This window comes from Lissotriton vulgaris, chromosome 4_1, assembly GCF_964263255.1.
Source record: "Lissotriton vulgaris chromosome 4_1, aLisVul1.2, whole genome shotgun sequence".
NCBI lineage: Eukaryota > Metazoa > Chordata > Amphibia > Caudata > Salamandridae > Lissotriton > Lissotriton vulgaris.
Window position 1 is genome coordinate 836,326,502 of NC_141691.1, and position 21,169 is coordinate 836,347,670.

General features: G+C 46.2%; 1 protein-coding gene across 4 annotated transcripts in view; it reads left to right on the top strand.

The window, feature by feature from the left end:
- Positions 1-21,169, top strand: part of ATXN1 (ataxin 1) — a 1,146,771-nt gene that overhangs the window by 1,097,559 nt on the left and 28,043 nt on the right. For all 4 annotated transcript variants that reach the window (XM_086965153.1, XM_086965155.1, XM_086965154.1 and 1 more), the window contains one exon: positions 14,310-16,354. In XM_086965153.1, coding sequence (XP_086821279.1) covers positions 14,486-16,354 — 1,869 coding nt within the window. In that variant the 5' untranslated portion in view covers positions 14,310-14,485. The remainder of the gene's footprint in view (positions 1-14,309; positions 16,355-21,169) is intronic.

Here is a 21,169-nt window from a genome sequence, read left to right on the forward strand (position 1 = left end):
TGCAAAACGTATTTTTTTTTTGACTCACTGGAGGAAGGAAGCAACACAGAGGGTGCGAGTGGGGATGGAATTAATAAAAGGGGAAAGAGCAATATGCTGGTGGCAGCAGTAACCAGCGCGGGGACAGAAGCAAAACGAAGGGCACAGGTGGGGGACCCAGTACGGAGGGTGGGGGAATCAACATGATCTAGAGAGAGGAACATAGAGATGTTAAGGGGAGCACTCAGGCAAGAAAGCAACAAGGGATAGAAGCACACGGAGATGCCTTAGGATAGCACACGGCTGAGATAGAGCAACACTTAACCCCTTCGACGCGGATGACAAAGCCAGCTCGTCATGGGCGTTACCTGCGCTGCGCGCATGACTAGCTGGCTTTGTCACGTAACCCGCGATTTTCGAATCTTCAGCTTGCAGCGGGAAAACCCTCTAGCACGCATGCGGTTAATGAAGCAGAGGGGGTAGAAGGGAAACTGCTCGAAAACACATGTACTCTCGTGGAGTGATTAAACAAAAAGAAAAAAAGGTAGTGATTGAAAAATGAGCAGGGGAAGGGCACAAGTAGTGATCCGTTCTCCAGAGAGACAAAATCAAGAAGAAGAAGGAAAGCCCTCACAAGCTGACGAATGAAAAGTGGCAGATGAAAGTGACCATAAAGCCACCTAGTGGAAAGCAACGGATGGGTTCCGAGGCCAGACCTAAAAAGGACGATTGCTTATGGTGTTGCTTTTTAGAGATTTATCAAGAGTTAGTGCCATTCATTTACCTGTACAATTTTTCAGTTCTTTTAGCAAATGGTAAAGTTGTGAAGAAATATGTTGCTGATAGCTGGATAGGAGTGTGCTTGCCACCATCTTTGTTTTAGGACAAGTAAGTCTATGTCACTCTTACGTAAAATGTGAAAAGGATCTGTAGAATGTGCTGAGCAGACTCTATATTGGAGTGCCTTGGGTGTAAAATAGCTTTGTGCAAAAACTGGTTATTATCGATGTAGTCTGAATGTGGTCCCTTGTGGGAATTTTCACCAACCAGGTTGGTATCTTTTTTGTACCGTAGTGACAGGACATTGCAGTGAAATTCTGTCTAGTCCAGCGGCATATGGTTTTCATGGAAATAATGATCTTGTCTTGGATGGGTTGGTAGCTCCTTAGGTGTTCATAGGAATACCTCACCATGCTCTAATTTTAGACTTTAGTGATTTCATCGGACATGAGGTGGGGCAGTCATGTCTTCTGTTTTTTTAGGCTTGGGTAAACGTGAGAGATTGCAGCTTGGAGTGACTAAGACCTGTGACAGCGAGCCATAAGTGCAGGCATCTTGAGTTTTCTTTGATAGCATGTTCATGCTTTCTGGTTTGTGCTCAGGGTGTACATAAATATTTACAACAAAGGGTGGTGAGGGACAGAGTCTCTGAATTAAACAGAATACTCTCACCCAGTCAAGAGATCAGGGCTAGATCCAACACCGTTTTTTAGCTCACTGCACCATCCCAGTTTCAGAACCTGGCTGTATGCAAATTAGTCTGTTCCTGTCCCAGTGCATAATGGGAACAGGGCAAACCAAACTACAAAAGCCAATTCTTACACTGGGAAGGAAACAAGCTACCGGGGACCGGTTTCTGGCATTTCAGCCTCTTCGGCCCGGCTTGCTTGAATCCTGATGGTGCAATGAGCAAGGGACTCACATCTGAGTATACCCTTCCACACTTAGGGTGGACAAAAATATTTACAACAAAGGGTGGTGAGGGACAGAGTCTCTGAATTAAACAGAATACTCTCACCCAGTCAAGAGATCAGGGCTAGATCCAACACCGTTTTTTAGCTCACTGCACCATACCAGTTTCAGAACCTGGCTGTATGCAAATTAGTCTATTCCTGTCCCAGTGCATAATGGGAACAGGGCAAACCAAACTACAAAAGCCAATTCTTACACTGGGAAGGAAACAAGCTACCGGGGACCGGTTTCTGGCATTTCAGCCTCTTCGGCCCGGCTTGCTTGAATCCTGATGGTGCAATGAGCAAGGGACTCACATCTGAGTATACCCTTCCACACTTAGGGTGGACAAAAATATTTACAACAAAGGGTGGTGAGGGACAGAGTCTCTGAATTAAACAGAATACTCTCACCCAGTCAAGAGATCAGGGCTAGATCCAACACCGTTTTTTAGCTCACTGCACCATCCCAGTTTCAGAACCTGGCTGTATGCAAATTAGTCTGTTCCTGTCCCAGTGCATAATGGGAACAGGGCAAACCAAACTACAAAAGCCAATTCTTACACTGGGAAGGAAACAAGCTACCGGGGACCGGTTTCTGGCATTTCAGCCTCTTCGGCCCGGCTTGCTTGAATCCTGATGGTGCAATGAGCAAGGGACTCACATCTGAGTATACCCTTCCACACTTAGGGTGGACAAAAATATTTACAACAAAGGGTGGTGAGGGACAGAGTCTCTGAATTAAACAGAATACTCTCACCCAGTCAAGAGATCAGGGCTAGATCCAACACCGTTTTTTAGCTCACTGCACCATCCCAGTTTCAGAACCTGGCTGTATGCAAATTAGTCTGTTCCTGTCCCAGTGCATAATGGGAACAGGGCAAACCAAACTACAAAAGCCAATTCTTACACTGGGAAGGAAACAAGCTACCGGGGACCGGTTTCTGGCATTTCAGCCTCTTCGGCCCGGCTTGCTTGAATCCTGATGGTGCAATGAGCAAGGGACTCACATCTGAGTATACCCTTCCACACTTAGGGTGGACAAAAATATTTACAACAAAGGGTGGTGAGGGACAGAGTCTCTGAATTAAACAGAATACTCTCACCCAGTCAAGAGATCAGGGCTAGATCCAACACCGTTTTTTAGCTCACTGCACCATCCCAGTTTCAGAACCTGGCTGTATGCAAATTAGTCTGTTCCTGTCCCAGTTCATAATGGGAACAGGGCAAACCAAACTACAAAAGCCAATTCTTACACTGGGAAGGAAACAAGCTACCGGGGACCGGTTTCTGGCATTTCAGCCTCTTCGGCCCGGCTTGCTTGAATCCTGATGGTGCAATGAGCAAGGGACTCACATCTGAGTATACCCTTCCACACTTAGGGTGGACAAAAATATTTACAACAAAGGGTGGTGAGGGACAGAGTCTCTGAATTAAACAGAATACTCTCACCCAGTCAAGAGATCAGGGCTAGATCCAACACCGTTTTTTAGCTCACTGCACCATCCCAGTTTCAGAACCTGGCTGTATGCAAATTAGTCTGTTCCTGTCCCAGTGCATAATGGGAACAGGGCAAACCAAACTACAAAAGCCAATTCTTACACTGGGAAGGAAACAAGCTACCGGGGACCGGTTTCTGGCATTTCAGCCTCTTCGACCCGGCTTGCTTGAATCCTGATGGTGCAATGAGCAAGGGACTCACATCTGAGTATACCCTTCCACACTTAGGGTGGACAAAAATATTTACAACAAAGGGTGGTGAGGGACAGAGTCTCTGAATTAAACAGAATACTCTCACCCAGTCAAGAGATCAGGGCTAGATCCAACACCATTTTTTAGCTCACTGCACCATCCCAGTTTCAGAACCTGGCTGTATGCAAATTAGTCTGTTCCTGTCCCAGTGCATAATGGGAACAGGGCAAACCAAACTACAAAAGCCAATTCTTACACTGGGAAGGAAACAAGCTACCGGGGACCGGTTTCTGGCATTTCAGCCTCTTCGGCCCGGCTTGCTTGAATCCTGATGGTGCAATGAGCAAGGGACTCACATCTGAGTATACCCTTCCACACTTAGGGTGGACAAAAATATTTACAACAAAGGGTGGTGAGGGACAGAGTCTCTGAATTAAACAGAATACTCTCACCCAGTCAAGAGATCAGGGCTAGATCCAACACCGTTTTTTAGCTCACTGCACCATCCCAGTTTCAGAACCTGGCTGTATGCAAATTAGTCTGTTCCTGTCCCAGTGCATAATGGGAACAGGGCAAACCAAACTACAAAAGCCAATTCTTACACTGGGAAGGAAACAAGCTACCGGGGACCGGTTTCTGGCATTTCAGCCTCTTCGGCCCGGCTTGCTTGAATCCTGATGGTGCAATGAGCAAGGGACTCACATCTGAGTATACCCTTCCACACTTAGGGTGGACAAAAATATTTACAACAAAGGGTGGTGAGGGACAGAGTCTCTGAATTAAACAGAATACTCTCACCCAGTCAAGAGATCAGGGCTAGATCCAACACCGTTTTTTAGCTCACTGCACCATCCCAGTTTCAGAACCTGGCTGTATGCAAATTAGTCTGTTCCTGTCCCAGTGCATAATGGGAACAGGGCAAACCAAACTACAAAAGCCAATTCTTACACTGGGAAGGAAACAAGCTACCGGGGACCGGTTTCTGGCATTTTAGCCTCTTCGGCCCGGCTTGCTTGAATCCTGATGGTGCAAGGAGCAAGGGACTCACATCTGAGTATACCCTTCCACACTTAGGGTGGACAAAAATATTTACAACAAAGGGTGATGAGGGACAGAGTCTCTGAATTAAACAGAATACTCTCACCCAGTCAAGAGATCAGGGCTAGATCCAACACCGTTTTTTAGCTCACTGCACCATCCCAGTTTCAGAACCTGGCTGTATGCAAATTAGTCTGTTCCTGTCCCAGTGCATAATGGGAACAGGGCAAACCAAACTACAAAAGCCAATTCTTACACTGGGAAGGAAACAAGCTACCGGGGACCGGTTTCTGGCATTTTAGCCTCTTCGGCCCGGCTTGCTTGAATCCTGATGGTGCAATGAGCAAGGGACTCACATCTGAGTATACCCTTCCACACTTAGGGTGGACAAAAATATTTACAACAAAGGGTGGTGAGGGACAGAGTCTCTGAATTAAACAGAATACTCTCACCCAGTCAAGAGATCAGGGCTAGATCCAACACCGTTTTTTAGCTCACTGCACCATCCCAGTTTCAGAACCTGGCTGTATGCAAATTAGTCTGTTCCTGTCCCAGTGCATAATGGGAACAGGGCAAACCAAACTACAAAAGCCAATTCTTACACTGGGAAGGAAACAAGCTACCGGGGACCGGTTTCTGGCATTTCAGCCTCTTCGGCCCGGCTTGCTTGAATCCTGATGGTGCAATGAGCAAGGGACTCACATCTGAGTATACCCTTCCACACTTAGGGTGGACAAAAATATTTACAACAAAGGGTGGTGAGGGACAGAGTCTCTGAATTAAACAGAATACTCTCACCCAGTCAAGAGATCAGGGCTAGATCCAACACCGTTTTTTAGCACACTGCACCATCCCAGTTTCAGAACCTGGCTGTATGCAAATTAGTCTGTTCCTGTCCCAGTGCATAATGGGAACAGGGCAAACCAAACTACAAAAGCCAATTCTTACACTGGGAAGGAAACAAGCTACCGGGGACCGGTTTCTGGCATTTCAGCCTCTTCGGCCCGGCTTGCTTGAATCCTGATGGTGCAATGAGCAAGGGACTCACATCTGAGTATACCCTTCCACACTTAGGGTGGACAAAAATATTTACAACAAAGGGTGGTGAGGGACAGAGTCTCTGAATTAAACAGAATACTCTCACCCAGTCAAGAGATCAGGGCTAGATCCAACACCGTTTTTTAGCTCACTGCACCATCCCAGTTTCAGAACCTGGCTGTATGCAAATTAGTCTGTTCCTGTCCCAGTGCATAATGGGAACAGGGCAAACCAAACTACAAAAGCCAATTCTTACACTGGGAAGGAAACAAGCTACCGGGGACCGGTTTCTGGCATTTCAGCCTCTTCGGCCCGGCTTGCTTGAATCCTGATGGTGCAATGAGCAAGGGACTCACATCTGAGTATACCCTTCCACACTTAGGGTGGACAAAAATATTTACAACAAAGGGTGGTGAGGGGCAGAGTCTCTGAATTAAACAGAATACTCTCACCCAGTCAAGAGATCAGGGCTAGATCCAACACCGTTTTTTAGCTCACTGCACCATCCCAGTTTCAGAACCTGGCTGTATGCAAATTAGTCTGTTCCTGTCCCAGTGCATAATGGGAACAGGGCAAACCAAACTACAAAAGCCAATTCTTACACTGGGAAGGAAACAAGCTACCGGGGACCGGTTTCTGGCATTTCAGCCTCTTCGGCCCGGCTTGCTTGAATCCTGATGGTGCAATGAGCAAGGGACTCACATCTGAGTATACCCTTCCACACTTAGGGTGGACAAAAATATTTACAACAAAGGGTGGTGAGGGACAGAGTCTCTGAATTAAACAGAATACTCTCACCCAGTCAAGAGATCAGGGCTAGATCCAACACCGTTTTTTAGCTCACTGCACCATACCAGTTTCAGAACCTGGCTGTATGCAAATTAGCCTATTTCTGTCCCAGTGCATAATGGGAACAGGGCAAACCAAACTACAAAAGCCAATTCTTACACTGGGAAGGAAACAAGCTACCGGGGACCGGTTTCTGGCATTTCAGCCTCTTCGGCCCGGCTTGCTTGAATCCTGATGGTGCAATGAGCAAGGGACTCACATCTGAGTATACCCTTCCACACTTAGGGTGGACAAAAATATTTACAACAAAGGGTGGTGAGGGACAGAGTCTCTGAATTAAACAGAATACTCTCACCCAGTCAAGAGATCAGGGCTAGATCCAACACCGTTTTTTAGCTCACTGCACCATCCCAGTTTCAGAACCTGGCTGTATGCAAATTAGTCTGTTCCTGTCCCAGTGCATAATGGGAACAGGGCAAACCAAACTACAAAAGCCAATTCTTACACTGGGAAGGAAACAAGCTACCGGGGACCGGTTTCTGGCATTTCAGCCTCTTCGGCCCGGCTTGCTTGAATCCTGATGGTGCAATGAGCAAGGGACTCACATCTGAGTATACCCTTCCACACTTAGGGTGGACAAAAATATTTACAACAAAGGGTGGTGAGGGACAGAGTCTCTGAATTAAACAGAATACTCTCACCCAGTCAAGAGATCAGGGCTAGATCCAACACCGTTTTTTAGCTCACTGCACCATCCCAGTTTCAGAACCTGGCTGTATGCAAATTAGTCTGTTCCTGTCCCAGTGCATAATGGGAACAGGGCAAACCAAACTACAAAAGCCAATTCTTACACTGGGAAGGAAACAAGCTACCGGGGACCGGTTTCTGGCATTTCAGCCTCTTCGGCCCGGCTTGCTTGAATCCTGATGGTGCAATGAGCAAGGGACTCACATCTGAGTATACCCTTCCACACTTAGGGTGGACAAAAATATTTACAACAAAGGGTGGTGAGGGACAGAGTCTCTGAATGAAACAGAATACTCTCACCCAGTCAAGAGATCAGGGCTAGATCCAACACCGTTTTTTAGCTCACTGCACCATCCCAGTTTCAGAACCTGGCTGTATGCAAATTAGTCTGTTCCTGTCCCAGTGCATAATGGGAACAGGGCAAACCAAACTACAAAAGCCAATTCTTACACTGGGAAGGAAACAAGCTACCGGGGACCGGTTTCTGGCATTTCAGCCTCTTCGGCCCGGCTTGCTTGAATCCTGATGGTGCAATGAGCAAGGGACTCACATCTGAGTATACCCTTCCACACTTAGGGTGGACAAAAATATTTACAACAAAGGGTGGTGAGGGGCAGAGTCTCTGAATTAAACAGAATACTCTCACCCAGTCAAGAGATCAGGGCTAGATCCAACACCGTTTTTTAGCTCACTGCACCATCCCAGTTTCAGAACCTGGCTGTATGCAAATTAGTCTGTTCCTGTCCCAGTGCATAATGGGAACAGGGCAAACCAAACTACAAAAGCCAATTCTTACACTGGGAAGGAAACAAGCTACCGGGGACCGGTTTCTGGCATTTCAGCCTCTTCGGCCCGGCTTGCTTGAATCCTGATGGTGCAATGAGCAAGGGACTCACATCTGAGTATACCCTTCCACACTTAGGGTGGACAAAAATATTTACAACAAAGGGTGGTGAGGGACAGAGTCTCTGAATTAAACAGAATACTCTCACCCAGTCAAGAGATCAGGGCTAGATCCAACACCGTTTTTTAGCTCACTGCACCATCCCAGTTTCAGAACCTGGCTGTATGCAAATTAGTCTGTTCCTGTCCCAGTGCATAATGGGAACAGGGCAAACCAAACTACAAAAGCCAATTCTTACACTGGGAAGGAAACAAGCTACCGGGGACCGGTTTCTGGCATTTCAGCCTCTTCGGCCCGGCTTGCTTGAATCCTGATGGTGCAATGAGCAAGGGACTCACATCTGAGTATACCCTTCCACACTTAGGGTGGACAAAAATATTTACAACAAAGGGTGGTGAGGGACAGAGTCTCTGAATTAAACAGAATACTCTCACCCAGTCAAGAGATCAGGGCTAGATCCAACACCGTTTTTTAGCTCACTGCACCATCCCAGTTTCAGAACCGGGCTGTATGCAAATTAGTCTGTTCCTGTCCCAGTGCATAATGGGAACAGGGCAAACCAAACTACAAAAGCCAATTCTTACACTGGGAAGGAAACAAGCTACCGGGGACCGGTTTCTGGCATTTCAGCCTCTTCGGCCCGGCTTGCTTGAATCCTGATGGTGCAATGAGCAAGGGACTCACATCTGAGTATACCCTTCCACACTTAGGGTGGACAAAAATATTTACAACAAAGGGTGGTGAGGGACAGAGTCTCTGAATTAAACAGAATACTCTACCCAGTCAAGAGATCAGGGCTAGATCCAACACCGTTTTTTAGCTCACTGCACCATCCCAGTTTCAGAACCTGGCTGTATGCAAATTAGTCTGTTCCTGTCCCAGTGCATAATGGGAACAGGGCAAACCAAACTACAAAAGCCAATTCTTACACTGGGAAGGAAACAAGCTACCGGGGACCGGTTTCTGGCATTTCAGCCTCTTCGGCCCGGCTTGCTTGAATCCTGATGGTGCAATGAGCAAGGGACTCGCATCTGAGTATACCCTTCCACACTTAGGGTGGACAAAAATATTTACAACAAAGGGTGGTGAGGGACAGAGTCTCTGAATTAAACAGAATACTCTCACCCAGTCAAGAGATCAGGGCTAGATCCAACACCGTTTTTTAGCTCACTGCACCATCCCAGTTTCAGAACCTGGCTGTATGCAAATTAGTCTGTTCCTGTCCCAGTGCATAATGGGAACAGGGCAAACCAAACTACAAAAGCCAATTCTTACACTGGGAAGGAAACAAGCTACCGGGGACCGGTTTCTGGCATTTCAGCCTCTTCGGCCCGGCTTGCTTGAATCCTGATGGTGCAATGAGCAAGGGACTCACATCTGAGTATACCCTTCCACACTTAGGGTGGACAAAAATATTTACAACAAAGGGTGGTGAGGGACAGAGTCTCTGAATTAAACAGAATACTCTCACCCAGTCAAGAGATCAGGGCTAGATCCAACACCGTTTTTTAGCTCACTGCACCATCCCAGTTTCAGAACCTGGCTGTATGCAAATTAGTCTGTTCCTGTCCCAGTGCATAATGGGAACAGGGCAAACCAAACTACAAAAGCCAATTCTTACACTGGGAAGGAAACAAGCTACCGGGGACCGGTTTCTGGCATTTCAGCCTCTTCGGCCCGGCTTGCTTGAATCCTGATGGTGCAATGAGCAAGGGACTCACATCTGAGTATACCCTTCCACACTTAGGGTGGACAAAAATATTTACAACAAAGGGTGGTGAGGGACAGAGTCTCTGAATTAAACAGAATACTCTCACCCAGTCAAGAGATCAGGGCTAGATCCAACACCGTTTTTTAGCTCACTGCACCATCCCAGTTTCAGAACCTGGCTGTATGCAAATTAGTCTGTTCCTGTCCCAGTGCATAATGGGAACAGGGCAAACCAAACTACAAAAGCCAATTCTTACTTGTAAATCGTTTTTGGCCACTATAGGTGTGGCAGGGTATACTCAGACATGAGTCCCTTTCTCACTGCTCCATCAGGATTCAAGCAAGCCGGGCCGAAGAAGGCTGAAATGCCAGAAACCGGTCCCCGGTAGCTTGTCTCCTTTCTGGTGAAGAATTGGCTTGGTAGTTTAGTCTGCCCTGTTCCCATGATGCACTGGGCCAGGGACAGACTGATTTGCATATAGCCAGGTTCTGAGCTGGGATGGGGCAGTGAGATAAATAACGGTGATGGATCAAGCCCTGATCTTTGGACTGGGTAAGAGTGGTCTGTTTAACTCAGACACTCTGTTCATCACCACCCCCTTTTTGTAAATCAGGGTGTACATAAGCAGTATTCTGGAAGATGGAGATGGCAATTTTGAAAGGAGGCATGGTCGATCTGCATAGGTCAACCGGTTAAATATGATTCTGCAGTTTGCATAGTGAGTCCGCCAAGTGCTGATAAACGTCGTGGGTGTGGCGAGCCAACTCCACTTTCCCTTTATGCTCTGCTGATGCTACATATGCCATTCCAGTTATCCTGAAATGGGGAGTGATTCAGTTTTGGACTGTGGAGGCTGGAATCAATACTTAAAGAATCTAAGTGCGGGTATACCACACCAAGCACTGTTCATCCTCATGTAAGAAGTGATGGACTCAACAGGCCCCTGTGCACAATTAGTAGGAATGTAACTGGGTGTGTGTGTGTGTGCGCGCAGGTCTGTGAGAAGTATGTGCGACTGCTCGCACCATAGAATAAAGTGGTGTAGTAGTGAGGACAAGAACTGCTGGGAAAAGAGTGCCGCTCCGTGCCCTAGTGTTCATTTGATCCACCTTGAAGGAACTCGATCAATAGAAAGTAGATATCTAAAACGTGTTGACTGCTTTGTTGCTATATTGACAATACAACCAACTGAAATATTTCCTCAAAAATAAAGAGTAAAAGTCTACGCGTGATAAACATCCCTTCATTTTCGACTTGAATCAGTGCTTTCTTAAGTGACAACTCCTTTTAATAACATCTCTGTCGCTACTAACTAGTGCCTTTAAATAGGGTGACACCTACTCTTGATTCAACCGTGTTTCCTCACTACCCCAAATGTGGCATAATGCACGCGCCCTCACAATGGCAGTGCCCACCTGTCCTCTCCCTCTCACATAGTCAGAAACCATCTAAAGTTGGCAGGTTTTGTCTATGGCCGGTCACTGGTTTGGCCTCAGCCAGAGTTACCGCCTGTTCGCCCCGCTCCGAGTGCTGTACATCACTATACACAGAAAGAGAGATGCACACATTTCTGTCAGATGAATCTAATTTTCTTGTGAATTTTCTTTTTGCTGTTCTGTTTTATGCCATTTTATCTTTTTGCATGCTTTCTAAAACTAGTATACCCGAATGTCCTACGTTAAGACCCACCTAAACTAATGTTTTGTCTTTATATGCATTGACTCGTTATCTGGCTGGAAAGAACGACGCTAGGTGCAAAATGCAAAGAAAACCACATACCGATATAAAAACACGAGGGCCGGATAAGTGCAGTCCATTTTCCAGCTGCCCCCTATTCAGGGTGGGGGGGGGGAGATCTGAGCTCTTTGCTCGGGCCGGTTTTCAGCCGATTTTGTTGCAGGGACGATTTTGCAGCTATGCTGCATAAACGGACCTGTAACAAAAAAACGCCCCCCACCCTTAAGGCGCACCGGGGGATTGCCCGGTGCCCGCAATGGCTAGTCCGGCCCTGCATATTGATAGTGCTTCTTGTATCATACCCCTGAAGAAATACAGGAATGCTTGCTTGGTAAAGTGTTGAATTGCAGTGTGGTCTAGAAGTGTTTCAGTGTCAGTCGTGCTGTTATCCTGTCGTAGTCGCTGTCGCCGGGCGTGTAGTGGGAGAAAGACGAGTGAGAAGTCCATGGGAATCAAGACAGATAAAGCCTTGCCTCGGGTTGTCAAATGTGCATTCTTTCTCTGTGAAGTCAGAACGGGGTTTACGGGAGTGCGTGAGACATAACATTTTGCTTGGCTGCCTTTGTCTGTGAGCGGTGCTTTAGTTTGCTCTGCTGCTCTTAAAACAAACACAGTGGGCCAAACTGCAGGCTTGTAGTTCACATCGTACATGGTAGCATTTCTTTCTTATTTTAATTCTGTGGGAAGAAGGCACGTCAGTCCCTTCTTCCTCTGGTGTAAGCATCTCCCCTCTTTGTAGGTCAGGCTTCTGCTGCTCTTCCTGTGTCCTCCTGCTGCTGTCATTATGCTTTTAACATATGCCGCAGGCTTCTCCAGCCCTCCCTGTGGCTCTGCTATCTGCTGCTCTCTCTTGGTTTTAGGTTCAAATATTCTACTATTAATCCCAGAAAAGACAGCCTGACTATAAGACAATAAGGTTTCAGAGTGTTCTGTCCAGAGAGCTCAATAAAAGGATAAATGGAATGTAAGTTAATTTATATAATGAACTGTCACCATGCACAAACAGCCGGGTGAAAGGCCACGCGGGGGTATCGAAGGGGAAAACTCAATTTTTAATAACCAATCTGTCTACATCAAAACAGTATGTCAGCTGCAGATTTCACCCTGGAGAGGACATCAAGACCTCAACCGCCCCCTTCTGCAAGGCGTCGTCTCTGGTTGCCGGCCATCATGTCATAGATAGCCGTTATCCCATATGGTTCGCCAGCAAGTTCTCTAGGCAATCGTTTGCCAAATCCACTTTGGAAAACACATATTCTTCCTTCCATTCATGACTCTTAAGTTTAGACTGAGTCCACCACGCCCCTTTCCTTTAGGCTTTTCTTCATCTCCAAAAGTGCTTTTTTATGGCATAGCGTTTTTGGACCTACGCCTGGAAGGACAAGAAGCTTGTCTGAACCAACATAACTTTGTCGATGTTTATGGCAGCTCGTACCATTCGGTTTGTCAACTCTACAGTTGCGAGGGTGACCACCACTGTGCCTCCAAAGTCCACACCGTTCTTCTGTCCCTTCCAGGGTAGCCTATAATTTTCCCCCACTTGTGGATACAGTACTTCCATATCCACCTCCAGCACCTCACTCACCACAACACATATGTTTCTTTCAGTTTATCCACCTGGATCGAATATGGAACCCCAAGTATTCTCAACCGTGTCCCTCTACAGAGGCTTTCTAGGCACTTAGTCCTTGCATCCAACATTGTAATCTATCAATCTTCTTTAATCCAATAAACTCCAAGTCACAGCCTTAGCTGAGGTGTCCACCTGCTCTTCCAAGGAGTGCAGCCTCTTCTTTTTTTAATTGCATTTAGTCTGCTATATAGACCCTCCACTTTTATTTCCCACAGTCTTTACCGCGTTCTCAGTATTCATGGTCTTTTCTACCAGTTCGGCATGCATGGCATTCATGGTACCCAGTGTTTCCTTCTCAAGAGTGAGCTCTGGATTTTCATCATTCTCCATTCCTGGAGCATTTGCCCATGTTCAATTTTTGGGCTAAAAAATCCCTAGTTATGCATCTGTTTTCCATCCTTATTGATCTGGTTGTTCACTTATGGATCTTCCTCCCACAAGGAGCCACCTTTCTTAAGGTGCACCAGTGCCAAGGTACTGCATCTTGTCAAGGTCCCCTCATGGGCCTCATCAGACTGAGGGTACTCTTGGCTGAGGATGAAGCCAGCACAGATCATCATCACACGTGTCAGTCTGTCTCTTTGTCTATTATCCTATCTACCTGTCTGTCTATATTACCCTAGTTAATCTGGTTAGAACTCAAAACCAAATAATCACAGCACAGCTCATGCTCTAGTCTACGATGGAAACCTCGTAATGTAGGAAAGGCGACCTGGCCGATCGCCAACGAGCCAAGGTCATGCTAATGTTCAGCAGTAGGCTGTACACATCACTAACATAATGTATGACCAAAGGTGGCTTCATTAAGTTGAAAACCAGACAGTAAAAACCTCCACTTTGTTTCTGACCTTGACATGAAAAAGATAAATGTATGTCCCCTTCCAAACAAAGGCACCGAACTTTATTTTCAGGCTGTGCTTAAAAAGAAATTAGGAATGGAAATGAATGTGGTGATTTGTCACTGCGATAGGAGTCCCTAGATTGGATTCTTTGAAAAGCCACTTCTTCATTTTTGTCACTTGTGTATAAAGCCCTGTTCAGTAATTATGAGAGAAAAAGATACCTTTAGTTGCCAATAAAGCGAAGTGAAATAATGTTGTGAGAGCTAGACGTTTTGATAACTGGTTAAGACAAAGCTTTCTGTACTTTCTCAATGTGAACGATGCATGTGTGAAATAACAAAGGACTGTGACTAAGCTGCTTTTATTGTGAAAGGTGTTTGCAGTGGAAGAAGCATGAAATGACTGTCAATCACTTTTTGTTCTTTTCATTGCTGATATTTTGTTTTCTTTTTTCTCTTCCTGGTTTTAGAATCTGCAACAATTGTGGGAGAATTGTACTCCACGCGGGGAGATGATTCCTCATGAAGTCTTTGGATCCCCTCTGGAATCAAATGCGACTTCCCATCCTGCAGAGTAAAGCCAGTACTAGCCAGACAGCGAACGAGCAGTGGCGGCGGTGCAGCAGTGGCGGCTGTGAAGTAAAAAATGAAATCCAGCCACGAAAGGAGTAATGAATGCTTGCCACCCAAAAAGCGCGAGATTCCTGCCACGAGTCGGCCGACTGAAGAGAAGACAGTGGGGCCGGCCAATGAAAATCACAGGGCAGAGAGCTCAACATGGCGCCCTGGCACTCCCAGCAGTCAGTGCGGCATGGCTGGACGACAGCATGGAGCCTCAGCCACTTTGGCAGACGCTGGTTCACAGCAGGGTACTGGTTTACATAAGTCATCATCTACTGTCATGGACTATTCCTCCTCTTGTGCTCCAAAGTCTATCTTGGCAACAACAGAGTACCCTTCTACGCTGTCTCAGACTGGGATACCAGTTACGAGCATGCAGTACAGCCACTTGCAGCAGGCCTATCATTTTGTTAGCCCCCAGTACAGTGCCCAGTATGCAGGGCTCATCCCTCCGCAGCTGATATCCCCAACATCTAGCTGTGCAACGGGCACTGTGAGCTCTACAGGTTCTGCAGTAAGCACTCCATCCCATCGCGCTCATCTGGAAACGTATTCTTCTCTTCGGGGAAGCACAAGTACATCTAGTTCACTGGGGCACAAGGTCGAGCAGCACTTAGTGAGAACATCAGGATTAATCTCATCCTCATCACCTCCTCATACCCAGGCAAACCAATATATCCATGTTTCTAACTCGCCACATTGTGCAAGCAGAAACCTCTCTCCTCCCAGCATCCCTGTACATTTGCATCCTCATGCACAAGGAATTCCACTCACCCTGTGCCCACCATCTCAAGTGGTAGTGCAGTATGCGGACTCCGGTGGCCATTTCATCACACGGGACAATGCAAAAAAGGCAGAGAACTTCAGGCTGCAGGCAGCACAGGCAAAGGAGATTTTGAATGGAGAGATCGAAAAGAACAGGAGATATGGCACTTCACCCTCCACGGACCACCATCTTCTCAAATCAGGCAATAACAAATCTACTTCCCAGCATTACGAGTCCAGACATGTGGTGGTCCACCCAAATCGCACAGAGTACCATGTACGGGATTCCTCAAGTGGCCGAACCTCAATGATGGTTGCACCAAACAGCAACCCTCCCACAGCCGAAATAGAAGCCCACCAGACCACTAACAGAGAAGCGTCATCTTCAGGAGTCCGTAACAAGGGAAACCTCCATTTAGGAAAATCAATCCACCGCTCATATGCATTATCACCACAGCAGACTTTAAGCCATGAGGCTGTGAAAGCGGTGGCCACTCTTTCCCCTCACACGGTCATTCAGACCACACACAGTGCAGCAGAGCATCTTTCGGTTGGGTTGCCTGCTACTGCTTTCTATGCGGGTACACATCAACCATTAATTGGCTACTTTAGCAGTCATCAGCACATGCCTGGATACCCTGGAGGCCTGCCACCACACCTCGTGATTCCAGGAACCCAGCCAGTGCTCATACCCGTGGGCAATGCCGATATAGACTCATCAGCACCTACTATAGTTACTTCATCTCCTCAGTTTGCGGCTGTGCCTCACACATTTGTCACTACAGCCATTCCAAAAAATGAAAACTTCAGCGCTGAACCTTTGCCAGCTCAAACTGCCTATCAGGCAGCAGTGGTGCAAGCCCAGATCCACCTTCCTGTGGTACAGCCTGTGGTGTCTCCTACTGCAGCGTCTCCTACACTGCCCCCTTACTTCATGAAGGGATCAATCATTCAGCTGGCCAACGGAGACCTGAAAAAAGTAGAAGACCTAAAAACTGAGGACTTCATACTCAGTGCAGAAATTAGCAATGAACTTAAAATTGACTCCAGCACAGTGGAGAGGATTGACGACAGCCATACTCCAGGCATTGCCCTGATACAATTTGCGGTTGGAGAACACCGAGCACAGGTGAGCAAGCACTGGGTTACTTGTGGATGTTGATGGAGCTATAATGTGTGTGTGCTCAACACTATGTGTGTGTTGTTTTATTCCATGTATAGTAGCTGTCTGACAACTGTTGATCCACAATTAAAGTCATCCTCGCAAATGTAATACTTTCCACTTTAGAAAGAAAAAGTTGGAAGAAAATAGAAAATCGCTTGGCGTGGCCGTGGAAGATGAGTGAAAAAGAGCATAGTATTATTTTTAATACCTCCTTTTTGTTCTAGTGGCATATATCTGCCACACTACCCCCAGTACTGTGGTTTGTCAAAGTACCATAACAATTTGAGCTCATCATAGGACCATCATAGTGTTCTAAAAGATAGCACTTTTCTTCTTTCATTCTCTGACAGCACTACTTAATTGTAAATGGTACAAACAAATGTGTTTAGCCTGTGATGGGGTCATGGGTGCTTCACAAAAATTGATTTTACTGAAGGTTAAAATTGGAATTTGATTTGTTCCCATCACCACCAATTTTTTCATTTGCTCACTCCCTAGGTGAAAAAAGTGTCTTTTAGGGGACATGAGAGAGACTGTCCATCAAAATGATGGTTCATCCACTCTGTATAGAGTGCCCCTGCCTGCTCTGCCTGTGGAAACCTTAGACTGGCAGCTCTCAATTCATCCTCTTTAATTGGAGTAGACGGTCCGAAGTAGTTTGTTACCTGTTCGGGACCTCCATGATAAGAAAGCATGGTGGTCCCAAGCAGAAAAAAATACAAAATGGGAGAAAAGGTTATGTACATCTGGCTGATTTGGTGTGGGAAACCCCACAATCTGCTTGTTATGCCTAATTTTTAGGGAAAAAACATGCAATTGGCGCTATTTATTGCACCTGGTGTATTCCAAACCTTGAGGTACCAACTTTCATTGGGTTCTGTAAATCAGACCAATTCCCCATGATCAGGGCCTGAACCTCTTTCCTGATAGCAGCTAACCTTCACATAGAAGGCATGCATGTGCTTTATTATCTGCATATATGAGTAATGCAAGCTCCATTGGATGACTAGGTATCTCAAAGTGCAAAATACACTAATTGCTTACTTGACATTGTGACTGTCTTCATACTCCTGGTGGTCTGATAATTGTGAGGTCTGTGTCAGTATGCTTAGTTGTTCAAGTGATTCAGGTCTACGGTGTTTATGAGGGCATTGTCACAGTGTTTCCTTGCACGGCAGTCCCAGTAGTGACTGTCATGCAGGAAACAGCTTGTTTTTATGAATTATAAATGAACATGTTACCGCCAACACTCTAAAAAAATGTCAATTTTGATCTGGGATCTGACATAAGGAGAACAATATCCAAATCACAAATGAAGGGTGGAGGAGCAAATACATCGGGTTTTCTACCATTTAAAGTAGTAAAGTTACTCTTTTAACCAGAGGCTGAAGGATAAGAGTCAAGATTCCTCTTGATGTGAGGTGAACGGTTGCTATGGCGGGTTGCTTGAGCAATCATTGTACGCTATTGCACGCTCTGTCAATGTTGCCTCCTAGTGTGCCTTTTATTCCCACAGCGTTCTTTTTTGGCTCGAAGATTCGACTTGACAGTTGTGATTTTGGATACCATGATCTCCTTGAAGTGTTTAGTTGTAGTTTTATTTTCTTGTTAATTTGTGACAATGTGTGACAGTTGAATCCCACACCCCTGCAACATCCACCTTACCTCTGAGGGGGAGGTGGGCAACTTTTGAAGTTGACACTACTATGGCAGTTAGGGGAAGGCCTACCCCTATGCTGTGAGGGCCGAGAGGAATTCTCACTAAGTAGTACACCCTCCCGTGTGCAAAACACCAATTCACGAAAGGTACTCCTTGAATGCGTGGTTGGGGACCCCGTATTTACAACAGTAGACCCTAATGAGGTACCAAAGGGAAGTCCTATTATGAAGAGACCCACTAGGGAGTGGAGAAGGAAACAATTCCTTTTGTTTTAATTATCCTCACACACCCTAGTGGTGTCATGCTTCATCATTGGGCCACCCTGATGCGTAGAAATCAGGGTGGGCTCAACCCTATTTCAGGGAGCTCTTAGTGAGAAAATGACCGGGGGAAATTAAAGATTCAAAAAACACAGACAGATCCCAGTATCCTTTTATTCTTGGATCTGCTAGGGTTATTAAAAGTGTAAAAGGGGTCATTGGACGGATTTATGGTCCTATGACCCTAAAGCCAACATGTTTCAGTCCTATATGGGCCTCGTTAGGTCCTGGACTTTCTTCAGGGCAACAGAATACCCTCCCTGGAAAATTCCGAAAGACGATTCCCTATACTGCTGTTTATGTAAGGGCAGGTAGCTGCTTCTTATTATTTGTATGAAGATAATTATCTGTTCAGTTTCTCTTTTCACTCCATCTGTGAATAAAAACAAACAAAGAAGAAGATCATAGTCTATCATTAACTTGATGTATGTCACTGCTTCCCTTGTGTGATATACTTATCAGTGCACCTGTCTAGTTTACACAGTAAAAGAACACATCATCCGTCATACGAATTTGGTATGTGATTAAGACGCTGTTTCTAGTTTTACCACACTCTCATAGGTGGCACAATATTGTGTTGCGACGATCATTATCGCATACTGTCGTTATTCACATACTTGTGCGTGCACAACCATAGTGATGCAAACCTGTGTCACTCATCCCAAACAGCACAATGCTGCTATCAGTCGTTGTGATTAGCCATTCATCCAACTCATTCACACTGTATACCGTACCCCACTGTGGGAGAGGAGCTCGTCTCTGGGCACCTCACAACTTCAAGGGGCAGCCCTGTAGTCACACAATACCAGACAGGAATAACCAAACAAGGGCGAAAAAGATACAAGGTTTAAAAAGCCAGAAAAGTCTATACTGTGGCGGAATTACGCGTACCTGTTTTCTAGTACGTGGTTTGCTGCTGCCTATGACATTAAGGGTCCTGCCTCACTGATCGATCTATTTGGTGCGGGTCCCGGGCTTTTACTCGGAACTGGTGGAGGAAGAGGTTTAAATGTGTTGGATCGCTGCCCCGCCTACTGGGTGCGGTCAAGACCGTGCATGGTGGATATTGCGTCACCGCTTTCAAAGAACCCTGGGGCATGTAGTCAATAGCAGTGGTTCCCATCCTTAGGGTGGAGGTGCAAATACATAGTGTTTTCTACCCTTTGAAGGGGTACATTTACTCTTTTAGCCAGAGGCTGATGGATAAGAGTCAAAATTCGTCTTCATTTGTGGTGAGCAGTTGCTATGGCGGGTTACATGAGCAATCATTGTACACTGTTGCACGCTCTGTCAATGTTGCCTCCTGGTGTGCATTTTAGTCCCATAGCCTTCTTTTTTGGCTCGCAGATTCGACCTGACAGTTAGGATTTTGGATACCATGATCTCCTTGGAGTATTTAGTTGCAGTTTATTTTCTTGTTAATTTGTGACAATGTGTGACAGTTGAATCCCACACCCCTGCAACATCCACCTTATCCCTGAGGGGGAGGTGGGCAGCTTTTTAATTTACCTGCCTGCAGAACTACCTGCCCTCCAAATATGGTTTGATGTCTATGTTCTGGTCTCAAAAAGATTATAATGTCTCTCAAGTGGGTTGTTTATTGGACTTTTGTGCTTTCAGAAAAGAGAAAAAATACCAGCTGATAACAAATGTATGATCCGCTCATTGTGGAACCACTCACTTTTTCATAATGAAAACATGTGATCAATCTAGCTTTGTTTTTAAATTGCTTTCAAAGTTAAAAGGCTAGCATAACCTTTCTCGTGTTCGAGCCTTTAACGTGCAGGTCAAATGAACGTCTCAGCAGTGAGTGTTTAACCCACTGAGCATTTAACCCCTTCACTGCGGCGGCTATTCCGCCGCAGTGCTAAGGGGGCGGGGCGGAAGAGCGGCGGGTGCATGCTGGTGACGGAACCGCTCCGTCACCAGCGTCGATTGCGCTGTGCTTATGAAGGAGCGGTTCCGTCATGGCCCCGCCCGCTCAATAGAACGCTCAGCGCAGGCGCGGAATTCGCACCGCGCATGAGCGGCGGGCAGGCCATGACGGAACCGCTCCGTCATCAGCACAGCGCCACCGCAGCTGATGACGGAACGGTTCCGTCATCAGCAGGGAAGAGGTTATAAAAATTATAGCAACTATCTATGAGCTTTATGAATACATTTGTATCTAGTTGATTAGACAATATACTTAGAGGCTTACGTATGAGAGCCCTGCATCACTTTTGCATCACGTAAAGTGTTACATGTGTGACACAATGCTCTCATAAAGATTTATAAAGCCACGCAAAGCCACTCTGAGTGTCTTTGAGTTGCCCCATAAATCATAAGTAAGGTGACGCAGAGCAAATGGCTGCGTCACCTTACTCTGCACCTGGGAGACGTCACATGGGCGCTTCCGTGGGTTTTCCCATGCAACACCTGTGGAATTTGACGCTGCGCCAGATTTACAAATGGATGTAAACCTGGGGAAGCGTCAAATCCGCACGACTCCCGAGTTGAGGCGTAATGAGTAGAAATATGTACATTTCTCCCCGTTTTTTCCTCTTTCCATGTGTTCTGCATTGCATTCTGCAGCACACATAGGAAAAGAGAAAACGTCGAGTAGGATTGTTTTTTGTGCAGGAAGTGGCATCCTGCCTGCAACAGAGGCCCTCTTGCACCATGGTGTTGGTACTAGGCTGTCAAAACGGTGCCAGCGCTTGCAGAAATGACGGGAATGCACTGTCTTGCTTAACAACAATGCATTCCTCCCCTTCCACTTTAGTGTGGGGTAGCACAGCAATGTGCCTTGCTTTGCTG